We start from the raw sequence: 15,415 nt of genomic DNA, 5'->3' as shown, positions 1-15,415 counted from the left end.
ATATTCATTATGCATTGTAAACCTTACACTCGCCTCCTCTTGCAACTTGCCTCCTCTTCATACTTATCAACAACAGCTTCTAGTGCTTTCATCGATGGTTTTGGGAGTCTTCTACTCTTCCTCAAAGTTTCTACATCTTGCCTCCTCTTGCGACTTGTCTCCTTTTCGTACTTATCAACAACATCCTCTAGTGTTTTCATTGATGGTTTTGCGGGTCTTCTACTCTTCCTCGGAGTTTCTACACCTCGCCTGCTCTTGGAACGTGTCTCCTCTTCGTACTTATCAACAACAGCTTCTAATGCTTTCATTGAGGGTTTTGTGAGTCTTCTACTCTTCCTCAAAGTTTCTACATCTCGATCACCAAGTTGATTCTCATGCTCATCAAATTTGATCTCAGCCACATCATTCACCATAGTTTCATCATCTTCAACTTTTACTTTTGGAAGATAATTTGCAGTGTTAGAAGAGGAGACTCCACTAGTGCTCCCCTTATCCAAGTACATTGCACCATTTTGAGCATCAAGATCTTTTATTAGTTTAGGATGTGAAACAACTTTAGTGATTGTTTCCTCTTTTTCTGTAAGAGCCTTGCTTGGGAACATCATCTTCGATTTCATTGCATGGTACAAAGAGTGTGATCTTGATATGATATGTTATCATTGTTGTTGCTCCGCTGAAAAAGATAACAAAGTTTGTCTCTATAAAAAGTGTGCAGTGGAATGAATGAGTGTCCACATATTTATATATTTCTATTTAGGGAAGTTTCTTATTAATTTGCTTAAAAAAAAAATGTTTCTTGTTAATTATAAAAAGTATTTTTTTTTTTTTGACAAAAGTTTAAACTTTAAAGGAGTATATCTTTTTTACTAAAACTTTTGTATTTATTAGTTAGATTCTATAAAAATCAATTGCCGTAAATATCGTTCTCTCTCTCTCCATTCCTTTATCATATCTTTATTTTTATTTTTTTTTATAATATCTTTTTTGACGATTTTTTTTTGGTATAAAAATCTTGTTAGATGCAATAAGAACTATAGAGAAAGCAAGTAATTGTTATGGGAATGACTTGTTTATTCAACGTGAAAAGCAAAAATAAATAGAAGTAAAAACATATGTGCTGTAACATGCTACAGCCCACGTTCTAGCTAAAAATAAGGAAACAAACTTGACTAACAAACTTGACTAAAATCAGCTAACAAACAATGCTAAAGACTAGGACTCTTTTGACTAATTAAGCCTTATCATTCCCTCCCTTGAACTAGACTGCATTTGCAGCTAGTTAACTCCTGAAAAATCACAGACTCCAAGCTTCCATCTCAGCTCCCGAAATGACTCCAATTTTAGCGGTTTGGTGAGGATGTCTGCTAACTGATGCCTTGTACCACAAAACTGAAGCTGTACAACTCCATCATTCACAAGCTCCCTTAAGAAATGATAACGTACATCAATGTGCTTGCTCTTGCCGTGCATCACCGGGTTCCTCGACAACTTAATTGTTGAGCTGTTGTCACAAAAGATGACAGTACTTTCACTGCCCTTGTAGCCTATCTTCTTCAGCACCCTTTGCATCCATATTGCCTGACAACTACTTCCAGCAGCTGCTACAAATTCAGCTTCTGTCGTGCTCAATGTTACTATCGGTTGCTTTCGAGAAGACCAAGCTACTGCAGCTCCACTTAACATAAAAACATAACCTGAAGTACTTCTTCTATCCTCCACTGATCCAGCATAATCACTATCGGTAAATCCAATCAATTCACAATTTCCTTCCCTTTTGTAAAGAATGCCAAACTTTGTTGTACCTTGCAAGTAACGTAAAATTCTCTTCGCCGCCGAATAATGAACTTCTGTAGGTCTTGACATATACCTGCTCAATAAGCTAACCGCATACATTATGTCTGGCCTCGTAGCAGTCAAGTACATCAAGCTTCCAATCAACTGCTTGAAAAAAGAACCATCCAACTCAACACCATTTTCATCTTTGGAGATTTTAAATCCTGGCACCATTGGATTTTCAACAGGATTGCTATGCTCCATTCCAAATCTTCTCAACACTTCTGTCACATACTTCGTTTGACTGATGAAAACACCGCCATCAAATTGGACTACCTCAATACCAAGAAAATACTTCATCTTACCCAAGTCTGACATATCAAATTCCTTCATCATGGACTCTTTGAATTCAGACATCATTTTTTCATCATCTCCGGTATAAATTAAATCATCAACATATAAGCTAATGATCAAATGTTTACCTTGTTTGACTTTGGTAAACAAAGTTTGCTCACTGTCCTCCTTCTCAAAGCCTTCCTTTCTAAAGTATGATTCAATTCGGCTGAACCATGCTCGCGGTGCCTGCTTAAGTCCGTACAAAGCGCCACTACAACAAAATTGCATTTTAGCTTCAAAAATATTAGCGTCTGCCCCGACGCGGACGCTATTAGCGTCTATTTAGAGTCTGTATGACTGTCGCTACTGTCTTTTTATTGTAAATCTTTATTTTAATTAAATAATTATAGATAGCGTCCGCTTTGATAGACACGATTGAAACACTAATAAAAAATAAAATAAAATTCATCTTAGAGTCTACTGGAGCGGACTCTAATAAACAATAAATTAAATAAAAAAAAACTTTTTGTTAAGAGCCAATTTTTTTTCCCAATTTTTCATTTTCCCACTTTTTTTCTTTTCATTCCCTATTTCAGCAATGAGCAATAATATATCATTTGATATATTTTTGCTTTTCTTTCTCAAATACACAAAAAGAAGTGACAAAAAAATACAGAAAAAGAAGAAAACAACCCTAATCCTCCAACAATGGGTAAACGGAATTGAATTCGTCAGAATGGGTGAACCAAATTCGTCTCAACAACCGTAATCCTCCGAATTCGTCCCTGTCGAAGAACAATCCGCTGTGGAAGAAGAAAACTCTTCCATCAACCCTAATCCGTGAAGAACAACCTCAATCACTCCGCCGTTATTATCCATCGTTCTCGTGGTTACAAGGTTAGTAACTTCATCTCTTCAGCTCTCAAAGTCACACTACCAACGATTAAGTGCCTTTCTAATGTTAAGTGTGTTGGTGTTGTATTACTGTCTGTTAAGTAACTTCATCTCTTCATCTTTTTTGCAGTTTTTGCGTACTATTGCTGTTCTTTTGTGTTTGTGGTGCCTTTCTAATGTTAAGTATGTTGGTGTTGTATTATTGTGTGATAAGTGTGTTATTGTGTGTCTGTGTGGGTTTTCAAGCTTCTTCATTCCCTAAACCCTAAAAAAATCCTAAATCTGTGATTCTCATAAGCTTCTCATCGATATTCTTACTCATAAGCTTCAATCCTAAATCTGTGATTCTCACTCACAAGCTCCAATCCCTAAATCTCTCAAGCTACGTTCAGATTCAACATTCAGGCTTCGTTCGAATCCCTAAATCACTCAACCTCTCAAGCTTCGTTGAACCTCTCAAGCTTCGCTGAACCTTCAATCTCCATTCAACTTCGTTCAGCTTCGTTTAACATTCAAAATCATATTCAATCTTCAAAATCCAGGTTCAATTTTACTTCAGATTCAATATTAAGATAGCTCATTGAAATATTCCTTGAAATTGAGGTTCACTTCAATATATGATTTGCTTAATTTTGCTTCAGATTCAATATTGCTTAATTTTGCTTCAGGTTCACTTGAAGCCCCTTTACATAGCTCATTGTATGAATAATTAAGCTTCAGATTTTTAAAGTCAATTGAGGTGTTTAACCTTCTGATATGTGGTTTATTTAGCTTGTCATTACTTTGTAATTTTGAAGGATGTGATTTAGAATAAGTTGAGATCAGTATGGTAGCTTTATTGTTGAAAGCTCATAGCAATGCCATCTTTGATAACACTCTAATAAGGCTCTGTTTGGCGAATTTTTTTGGAATGTACAGATTATTTGAATCCATTTCATGCATATGATGAAGGGAATCTTACATGGCTGGTAAGTGATCATTCTGAAGCTTGCAATACGTAGTAATCAGTACTATAATGGCTAATTACCTGCACACAAATGTTGAATCAGTGTTAGATATGTATAATGTAAGTATCAAGGAGGCTGATATTCATTATAGTTTATTTTGAAGATTTTGATGCTGAAAGAAGGTTATCACATGCATTCAAATTAATAGTTAAAGTGTAGATTTTAATAAATTTTGTGCTACTGTTTAGAGTACCTTTGTTCATGTATGATTCAAAAGAAGAGAAGGTTTATTTGAAGAGTTTTATAATTGTTCTGTGAAGTGGTATTCAGTTATGTGACTGTTCTGTTATGTTTTGCTAGTTTGTGACTGTTATTCAGTTCTATTTCAAAATGATTATGGTGTCTTGAAGGTCTTAGAAAGCTTAGTCTTCATAATAATCAAATTAGTGGTTCAATCCCTTCATCATTAGGACTTTTAATCAATCTTAGAGGAGTTCAACTCTTCAATAATAGGTTAAAAGGTTCAATCCCTCCTTCATTAAGTTATTGATATTTTATGTAGAAATTTTTAAAATTACTTACTTACGGATTAGATTACAAGAATGTATATACATATATACACTAATAATGGGTTTAGGGTCCAATAATTGGAACTCTAACACTCCCCTCAAGCTGGAATATATATAGAAACAGAGATGCATCCTTGAGCTTCAGAAACTGTGTTTACTCTTTTACTGTCATTATTGAGATTTATCAGTCTAGTTTTTTATGAGATAAGAAGTAACAAGAGTAAGGTACTGTTTAAACATAGTGAATTTGATAAACCTAGTTTTGATCTCAGTCTGATGATATAGAATATTTACCTTCTTTTGATCATTGTTTATTATTTACTAAAATGAATGATATGTTATAAAGAATCCACATAATTTTTTGAAACTATGTCATGTTGCAAGAAATTAGGATTTTGATGTTTTGAAGTTTTGATTATATGAATGTGAATGAGTTAGAAAAGAGAAGTATAACATGTTTCATACTTTCATCTGTTAATACTTAATACTAGCCTGTGTCATTTAATACAAAGATCAAACTTATGGATATTATGAGGCTATACAAACTTACTAGATAGGAAGAAGAATAAGATAGTATTTTGACAAATTCTGCTGACAACGTTCTAACAATCTTGATGTGAAATCTTCTTCCGTCAGGTTCTCTTACTTTTATCGTGCCTCATTGGATTATATAGTAAAATGTGGGAAGCAGCCTGACTTACTGCATCTTCTTCCGTCAGGTTCTCTATACTAATTGATTATTCATTGAATCCTTTAAACCTCTTTATCTCAATATAATCTTACTTAACATAACATATTAGCATATAATTTTGAAATCATGGACACAAAAAAGTCAACATATAACAAGCTTGTTAAGTTGTTAGCTTAATGGTAAAATTGGTTGTATTGTAATCCCTCTTGTTTAAGTTCTATCTGTTCACTTTTTGTTTGAATTGCATTTGTTCCAAGACCTTGGCAAAAGTTGTAAATTTCTTTCATAGATCTCTTGTCAAGCTGGGAAAATATGAATACATATTTGCATCGGTCGTTTATCATATACTCTTATGTTTCTTCTTTTGATTTTGATTTGTCAATTGTCTATCTTTGTGCCGGTGATCACATGCTTAATTTACTCTATTTCATATACCTCTATCTTAGCAACCATACTTAAGTCCATTCAATTTGTTAGGAGAGCCAAAAGATGATTCTTTAAGACTTAAAATTGATTTTGATGTGTTTAGTGTTTCTAATAGTGATTAGAATTGATTCTACATGTGATTTTGTCTCTAAATGTGATTTTTACACTTAAATTTATTCACTTTCATGTGAATGTATCTTAATAGGGTTCGAACCAGAGAATATAAATTTTGTTGGTAATTAGTTTAATTTTGTTGGAGGCCTTGCCGTGTGTTTTGTCTTTGGAAAAGGATGCAGTTTTTTAATACAGAGTGTTGTTTTCTCTTCTTGAATGGATGGCAATTTACTTAAGGATGGACTTCCATCTTATGCCCTTTGGCTTTTCATTTACGATGTAGTTTATTTATCCTATTGTTTTAGATCAATTTTTAGAGCAAGTACTGATGCGGTTTTGATAGGTGCTTAGGACTATTTTGGTGGGTTATATATTAGTGGGTTATATTTTGATAGGTGCTTAGGACTATTTTGATGGGTTATATATTTTGTGGGATATTTTGGTGGATTATTTATTAGTGGATTATATTTTCATGGATGTAGACCTTTTTTGTTGACATTATATATGGTTATATGGTATAAATAGAAGGTCCAGTAAAAAACTATTTAATTTATAATTTAGTTGCATTAATATTAATTGTTTGTTGATTTTCCATCAGCTACAATGCTATATTTGAAAAAAAAAAAAAATGTTTGCGTCTGCTTTTAGTTGACACTATATTATTCAAAAATTAATTTATAGCATCTAAAACAAGCAGACGCTAAGATTAGCGTCTGCTAGCGTCTGCTTTTAGTTGACACTATATTATTCAAAAACTAATTCATAGCATCTAACAAAAGCAGACGCTAATATTAGCCAATAGCGTCCGCCGTATATTCAAGTCACTAGCTTCAGCTTTGCGTTTAAAAAGACAGACGCTAAAGTAGCGTCTGCTGGACGCAACTGCTAGCTTCAGGCAATTAAGTGTCCGTCACGACACAGACTCTAGGTAGACGCTAAACCCTTGTAGCGTCCGTTTTTTGGTATTTAGCGTCTGTTTTAGGCGGACGCTCCAAAGCAGTTTTCTTGTAGTGGCTTTGATAAGCTTATATACCTTATGCTCCTCATTCTTTATTTCATAACCCCTTGGCTGCTCCACGTATACATTCTCAGCTAACTTCCCATGAAGAAAGGCTGACTTCACGTCCAGCTGAAATACACACCAACTTCTTTGTGCAGCAAGTGCCAAAATCATTCGAACCGTGTCCATACGAGCTACAGGAGCATACACTTCTTCATAATCAACTCCATATTCCTGAGCATACCCTTTGGCGACCAAGCGAGCCTTGTATTTTTCTACTTCTCCCAGCTCATTCAACTTTGTTTTGTACACCCATTTGACTCCTATTTTTCTCGCTTCTTTCGGCAGCTCCGTGAGATCCCATGTTCCATTCTTCTCAATTGATTTCATTTCTGCATCCATCGCTGCCCTCCATTTCACTTCCTTTACTGCTTCGTCAAATGAAGTAGGATCAGAATGAACGGCATGAGCAAACAAGACTAATTGAGTTTGTACCTCTTCATCGGAAAGACCTTCACCAGAGACATAATCATTCATCCACCCTGGTGCTCTTCTATTTCGGTGTTCTGACACAGGAGAAGCTGCATTTTCATCTTCATTACCATCAGTTGCATTTTCTTCTTCATTACCTTCAGCTGCATTTTCTTCTTCATTACTATCAGTTGCATTTTCTTCTTCATTACCATCAGTTGATTCCTCCCTTTCTTCACTTTTCTCATCTTCCCATTCCGTATCAAACGTGTTATCTTCTTCAGATCTCTTCTCCCAATTCCATTGCCCGTCTTCTTCAAAGACAACATCCCGGCTGATAATAATCCTCTTGGAGGTAGGATCATAAAGTCGGTATGCCTTTGATTCTTCACTTACACCAAAAAGAACACAACAACGACTTTTATCTTCAAGCTTTGTTCGTCGAGCATCTGGTACATGTGCGTATGCTATACAACCAAAGACTCTTAAGTGCCCGACCGAAGGCTTCACCCCACACCAAGCTTCCACTGGTGTCATTTCCTTCACTGATGATGTTGGACATCTATTAAGAACATAGAATGCCCAGTTTACTGCTTCTGCCCAGAATTTTCTTGGAACATTTTTCTCAACCAATAAGCTCCTCACCATATTCATCACGGTTCTATTCTTCCGCTCGGCGACTCCGTTTTGCTGCGGTGTATATGCAGCAGTTAATTGCCTCTTGATTCCATTCATTTTACAATATTCCTTGAATTCATTTGATGTGAATTCACCTCCACGACCAGTTCTTAGACATTTAATGGACAAGTCAGTTTCTTTTTCAACAAGAGCTTTAAATAGCTTAAAGGTAGTGAATGCATCTGACTTATAAGCAAGAAAATACACCCATGCCTTCCTACTATAGTCATCAATAAAGCAAATGAAGTACCTTTTGTTACCCTCCGAAAACGGAGAAATCGGACCGCAAATATCAGCATGAACAAGTTCCAACTTTTCTGATGCTCTCCATGTGCTTCTCCTTGAGATTACATCACGATGTTGCTTCCCTTTCAAACAATTTTTGCACACAATTTCCCCCTCAGAGAAACATGGCAAGCCTCTCACCATGCCTTTTGTTTGCAAAGTCTTCAACCCTTTGTAGCTGAGATGACCGAATCTTCGGTGCCAAAGGTGAGCCACGTATTCAGTGGTTACTTGGAAGCACTCTTCCTTGTTTTCTTTTTTGATTGATTGAGTGCTTGATAACAGCACAAACATTCGATTTGCTGTCATGTTGGTTTGGAATACCAAACCTTTTGTGTGGTGATAAATTCGACATTCATTTGACTGCATTAGTACAGCCAAACCCCTTTCTTGCAGCTGCCCAACACTGAGAAGATTATTCTTCAAACCAGGCACATAATATACATCCCGTACTAGATAATTTACTCCTTTTACATTCAATCGAACACTTCCTTTTCCAACAACGTTCATGCTTGCATAATTCCCCAATCTAACGACCTTGTTGAACCCTTCTTCTAACTCACAGAAGAGTGATGAATCACCACACATGTGATTGCTGCACCCAGAGTCAATATACCACACAACATCTCGATCACCTCCAAACGTGTCTACATACGCCATTAGCACCATCTCTTCAGATTCCTCCAAATCAACATAATTTGCTTGGCACTCGTACTGGTAGTGTCCAAGATTATGACACTTGTAACATTCAACTGTTTCCCTACTCCTTGGTTGGCTACTCCTGCCTCTGCCTTGTCCCCGGCCTCCTCGGAAAGCAGTTCTTCCTCGTCCTCTTCCACCATAGCCCTGTTCATGAGTTACCTTCAAAGCATGTTCATCTTCTCCACTTACTTTGAACTTTTGCTCATGAACGAGCAGAGAACTTTGCAAGGCATCCACTGATAGCTGATCTATATCCTTGGATTCCTCGATGGAACAAACAATGTAGTTCCACTTATCAGTGAGGGTTCTCAAAATCTTTTCAACGATCTTGACATCATCAACATCTTCCCCATAATTCCTCATGTCATTTGCAACCGTCATTACTCGACCAAAATAATCAGTGATCGATTCACCCTGCTTCATTGCTAAGACCTCAAAGTCTCGGCGTAGACGATTGAGTTGTGCTCTCTTCACTCGAGCATTTCCGCGACACTTCAACTTCATGGAATCCCATAGCTGTTTAGATGTCTCCTTCTGCGTGATCGTCTTCAGAATTGACTTGTCAATTGACTGAAACAAGTAATTCTTAGCCTTCAAATCCTTCAGCTTCATCTCATCCAGATTCTTTATTTGCACTGCGGTCATCCCATCTCTACTTGTTGGCTCCGTGTAGCCTGATTCAACAGCAACCCAATATTCTTTGGATCGAAGGAGATTCTCCATGACCATGCTCCAATGATCGTAGTCGCCGTCGAACTTTGGTATGGAGGCTGCGGCAAAATTTGCTTCTGAACCCATCTCTCAGGTCACTGCTCTAGATACCAGAATGTTAGATGCAATAAGAACTATAGAGAAAGCAAGTAATTGTTATGGGAATGACTTGTTTATTCAACGTGAAAAGCAAAAATAAATAGAAGTAAAAACATATGTGCTGTAACATGCTACAGCCCACGTTCTAGCTAAAAATAAGGAAACAAACTTGACTAACAAACTTGACTAAAATCAGCTAACAAACAATGCTAAAGACTAGGACTCTTTTGACTAATTAAGCCTTATCAAATCTTATCTTGATTTCTTCTTATTGTTGATTTGATACTTGAACTTCGACCCGTGCGGTGCACGGGTCTAATCAGCCGTAATATGTAATAATAAAAAATACTTGGATAAAATTCATACAACCGAAATTATGTTATATTATGAAATACTTTTTTATAGACTACATTGAAAGTTTTATTCGTATCTTTTTAAATTTATTTTGGAATTGTATATTTGAAATATTTGGAATTGAATTAAATAGTGGAAGTTTCTAGTGAAAATTTATTTAGTTTAATGTGGAAAATGAAAAGGTATCCCAAAGAATTAGGGTTGAAAATTAGGTAACGGGTTAAAAAAATATTATAAAAATAATTACAAAACTAATAAACAAATTTTTCTTTAATCAACAAAGATTAGTTAACTAAGAATTTTCTAATGTAAAATTTTCCAACATGTGTGGTGCAAAAATTATGCTTATTATAGGCGCAAAACAATTTTTTTTAGCAGCCAAACGTTGATTGACACGTATAAATTAAGAATGTGGGTTGGCTTATTATAGGCGCAAATAAAAAAGTTTAGCAACCAAACATTGATTGATACGCATAGATTAAGATTAATTGATAGCAAAATTAAGAATGTGGATTAGCTTATTATAGATGCAAATAATTTTTTTTTAGCAACCAAACATTAATTGATACGCATAGGTTAAAGTTAATTGATAGCAAAATTAAGAATGTGAGTCACTCAATAAAAGAGGGAAAAAAATGATAATGATGTGAAATAAATTTATGTCATATATGTGAGGGTTAAGAGATGAGATTTCTAACTTTAATCACAATTGAAGAACATGCTTTAGTGGTTGAAAGACTTTATTTTACGCAAGGGAGGCAGGTTTGATTCCCGTGTTAGACAAATTTGTATTTTTTTTAGTATAAATTAAGCTGCTCTAAAAAGAGAAGGAAAAGAATTAGGTTTATGGTTAGCATTTCAGAACAAACTTAGAATATAAGAGATAATAAGAATTAATATATCCAGTTAAAAAAGCAACTTTTGTGATTTCTCATCTATTCTAATAATATATATATATCAACGTGTAACGTTACTATATATTATTAATCTATCTATATATTCTAATACAAATAGTATCTCTTATAGTAACGTTACTATATATATTATTAATCTTTATTTTTAATAGTAATTTCTTATTAGCTCTAGTGGTTAAGAGGGTTAAGAGATGAGATTCATAAATTTAATCACAATTGAAGCAGATGCTCTGGTAGTTAAAAGACTTTGTTGTAAGCAAGGGTGGCAGGTTCGATTCTCATGTTTGACAAATTTGTACTTTTTTAATATAAAGTTGTATTGAAAAGAGCGGGAAAAAAAATTAGGTTTAGTGATAGCTTGGCGGAACAAGCTTAGAATATAAGAGATATTGGTAGTAATTTGCATTTGGATAAATAAATTAATGTCACATTCTAATGAAATTGGTAGTATAAACATTTAATATTTATATTTTTCATAGAAGATATTTATGGATTTAGTAAAAAAAAAAAAAAAAATTATGGATCTCTTTTTAGTGTTTACTGTAATGTAAAATAATCTTCTTTCTTTCTTTTTTTTTTTTGTTAAATAACACTTTTTGTCCTTAAATTAATTTGAAGTTTGTTTGCTTAAAAAAAAATATTATTTCATTTTAGTCCCTTAAGTTTTGAATTTTGGACAATTTAATACTTTCAGATACCAACTTTAGACAATTTAGAGACCAACATAAAACGAAAAAAATTAAAGACTACCATAAAACGAAAAAACTTAAAGGACCAAATAATATAGTGTTTGTAATTTATAGAATCACAAAATAAATATAGTCCAATAAAATCTCATAAAATCATCAAGACTTTTTTTGCCAAAATTGTCTCATAAAATCTCAATCCAATACACCCTCCGTAATTTATAGAATTAAAATGAAACAAACAAAATTTAAGGGACTAAAGTGAAACATAAAATAAATTTGAGGAATAAATATATAATTTAGCCTAATTTTTGTATAATGACAGAGGATAACAGAGATACAGGATGAAATTCATGCTCTTTTGTAATCGGAGATATCAAACTAATAACTTTTGGTTATTAAACTACTAATAAAAAGCGGTTTACTTCGGAAAGTGATAGGCAACGAAGGTGTAACATGTTTGGACAAGAGCGAGTAATGTGACGATGGTGGCAGCTAAGTTGTAACCACGCTTGAAAATTTTGTGAACATTATATTGTAGCACTAATCCAAAATTTGATGAAAATAATGGCTAAGTAATATTTATTAATTTGCAGTCAATAATGCCACGGTCAACCTCACTCGCGAATGAAGGAAAAAAGCTGCTAGATCTCGATTGCTCTTGTCTGAATGGTCTACTATAACTCCGCTGATTTTGAGCAGAAGAAGCGGAAACCCATATACTACGCTTGTCATGGAAGGTACATCTTTTCGGCCATACAAAGCTTAGTATGCGGCCCACTAGACCGTCTAGTCTGATTCAATGGTCAGTTCTGACATCAACTGATTTCAGCCTTCTTCCTATCGCAGTTGCGAGGATCGAACCGTAGTCCTTCCTATCAAGTGCAGCGCCAATCACCACTGGATCAACTAACGATTGATATATCTAGCCGTTTTAGATGAAATAAAAGTCAATAAAAATAATTATTTCAGATTTATAAGCTTTTATGGATTCATAATTATTGAATTGAGTCAACATAATTATCACGTTTTGACCAAAAACTTTCAAAATAATATGTAATACTATATAAGCAAAAATGACATTTATAGGTTATTAATGTATTTGGTCTATAATATATACCAATACATTAATTATACAATGAACCTAGAAAAATAATTTTTGCTTATATAGTGTTACGGATGGAGTATTAATTAAATGAGTGAAAAATTCTTTGAATTGAGTCAACATAATTATCACGTTTTGACCAAAAACTTTCAAAATAGAGTTTAATTGTTGTGTACTGTCGGTGTAAAGATTCTTTACACATACATCCAGTGATGTGTTGTCATATCATTTAATGAATGTGACACATCATGTGTTTTTAAATACCATACATGATGTGTCAGTATATTATTGACTTTTTTAAATACCATACATGATGTGTCAGCCTTCTTCCTATCGCAGTTGCGAGAATCGAACCGTAGTCCTTCCTATCAAGTGCAGCGCCAATCACCACTGGATCAACTAACGATTGATATATCTAGCCGTTTTAGATGAAATAAAAGTCAATAAAAATAATTATTTCAGATTTATAAGCTTTTATGGATTCATAATTATTGAATTGAGTCAACATAATTATCACGTTTTGACCAAAAACTTTCAAAATAATATGTAATACTATATAAGCAAAAATGACATTTATAGGTTATTAATGTATTTGGTCTATAATATATACCAATACATTAATTATACAATGAACCTAGAAAAATAATTTTTGCTTATATAGTGTTACGGATGGAGTATTAATTAAATGAGTGAAAAATTCTTTGAATTGAGTCAACATAATTATCACGTTTTGACCAAAAACTTTCAAAATAGAGTTTAATTGTTGTGTACTGTCGGTGTAAAGATTCTTTACACATACATCCAGTGATGTGTTGTCATATCATTTAATGAATGTGACACATCATGTGTTTTTAAATACCATACATGATGTGTCAGTATATTATTGGATGCATGTGAAAAATAACTTTACACTGACGGTGCATATAAATTAAATTCTTCAACAAGATAACTATTTTCGTGTTATTTGTTTAAAAAATAAAAAATCTTTTTTTTCCTTCCCCGCGAACTATATATATGTGGTTAATTGAAGGAGTGAAGTGAAACCAAAGGAAATTCCTACATTATCAGCAAATAAAATGGTTCGTATATTGTCCTATGCAGTGGTGTTCATTTTATGTGTTACGTCTTGTTATGCAGTCAAAGTTGTAAACGTTGATGCCATTTGCAAGAACGTCACAGATTATACATTTTGTTCAAATCTTCTCAATGCAAAACCTGGGAAAAGTCGCGATCTTGTTAGCCTTACACAATACACCATTGACGCTCTTCGTGTCAATGTGACCAACACCGTCAAGCTACTCGACAGTTTAATTGCACATAGTGGTAGTAATTTCAACCTAACATACCATTACAATATGTGTTCAGAACTTTTTGGTATCCAAAAGGGTGCCCTTCATACGTTTGAGGATGTTGATAAACTCTTCAAGACAGGAGATTACGAATCTGTGGTTGAAAGCATGAAAACTATCCAATTTGATGCTTTTATATGTCTTTCAGGAGAGTCACCGAGTGATCCTCCTTATGAGGATACCTCTGTACTTCCAAAATATGTTAATGTTGTTAATTTGGTTGCAGAGATTATTATTAGAATGTTATCCTATGTGATAAATACCTAATTATTTTGTACCAAAATTAAAAGGAAAATATTATTATTAATCCAAGGCTTAAATGCAGTGTAATTTTGGCCTCTAGGTTTCAATTGTGCGATTTTAACGCTTATTTTTAATTGTTTGATTTTAGTCATCCATATTTTAATTGCTCGATCTTATTCCCTCATTTTATTTACATTAAGGGGAGGCATTTGTGTGACTCACGATAACTACAAGAAAGTCTATTTCATTTAATCGTTTGATTTCCTCTTAATTCATAATGATTCCTTTCTTGTGCCAATTGTGACTCACGTCCAATAGGATGGCAATTTGACCCATACCCAGTGGTCACCCGCAAAAATTACCCATAACGGGTAGGGTAAAAACCCGCATTTTGGGTACGGGTACGGGTAATTACCCGTAAAAATGAACGGGTATGGGTGCGGGTACGGGTACCTTAGTACCCACCCCGCCCCATACCCACATAATGTATATATATATATTTATTTTATATATATTTTTATATAATAAGATATGTATATCAATTTAAAAAAATACAACAACTATTAAACTATTACACATTTTTAATAAAAATGTTTATTTATAATAATACAAACACAATGTAAATATGTTAACAAAGAAATGAACTTTAACATGAGATTGGTAAAATTTTTGTTTATAATTTTCATGAGTAGACATTAAAATCTTTCAAAAAAATTAATTATATTAAAAGGATAAGATATTTTATAATCGATTGATTTATTTTTAACAAAAATGCGGGTAACGGGTACGGGTACTTAGGTACCCATAGGGTATGGGGACGGGGATAAAGGTTGTTACCCACGCGGGTATGGGGATGGGTACGGGTATTTTTTCAAACTGCGGGTATGGGGATGGGTACTATAGTACCCTACCCATACCCTACCCATTGTCATCCCTAACGTCCAACTATGATTCTAGGCTTTTAGTCAAACTTGCTTCTCATATTCATTCCTCTTAATGTGAAATTGATTACAATTCATTTTCCCACACGCTTTGCTTTCATGGATTCATTGAAAAAATAATGTATCT

At 34.1% G+C, this 15,415-nt stretch overlaps 1 protein-coding gene and 1 long non-coding RNA gene across 3 annotated transcripts; both read left to right on the top strand.

Moving 5' to 3' along the window:
• Window positions 1-2,680: 2,680 nt before the first annotated feature.
• LOC123885622 lies at window positions 2,681-6,304 on the top strand. Of its 2 annotated transcripts, XR_006801199.1 has the most exons (5): window positions 2,681-3,006; window positions 3,134-3,545; window positions 3,922-3,971; window positions 5,156-5,238; window positions 5,896-6,304. It is a non-coding gene; the product is annotated as an uncharacterized LOC123885622 (long non-coding RNA). The 2 variants fall into 2 exon arrangements; XR_006801200.1 differs by lacking the exon at window positions 3,134-3,545 and having other exon boundaries at window positions 2,690-3,006.
• Window positions 6,305-13,831: 7,527 nt separating this feature from the next.
• Window positions 13,832-14,371, top strand: LOC123886539. Its single transcript, XM_045935847.1, has one exon. The coding sequence runs from the start codon at window positions 13,832-13,834 to the stop codon at window positions 14,369-14,371; it is 540 nt and encodes a 179-aa protein (XP_045791803.1).
• The last annotated feature ends 1,044 nt before the right edge of the window (window positions 14,372-15,415 follow it).

The sequence above is a fragment of the Trifolium pratense genome, linkage group LG5 (assembly GCF_020283565.1).
Source record: "Trifolium pratense cultivar HEN17-A07 linkage group LG5, ARS_RC_1.1, whole genome shotgun sequence".
In the NCBI taxonomy this organism is placed as follows: domain Eukaryota; kingdom Viridiplantae; phylum Streptophyta; class Magnoliopsida; order Fabales; family Fabaceae; genus Trifolium; species Trifolium pratense.
This window is presented reverse-complemented; position numbering and strand designations above follow the sequence as displayed.

Excerpts from the sequence above, each read along its gene's own strand:
- LOC123886539 (XM_045935847.1), top strand. The coding sequence starts at position 13,832 with ATGGTTCGTATATTGTCCTATGCAGTGGTGTTCATTTTATGTGTTACG.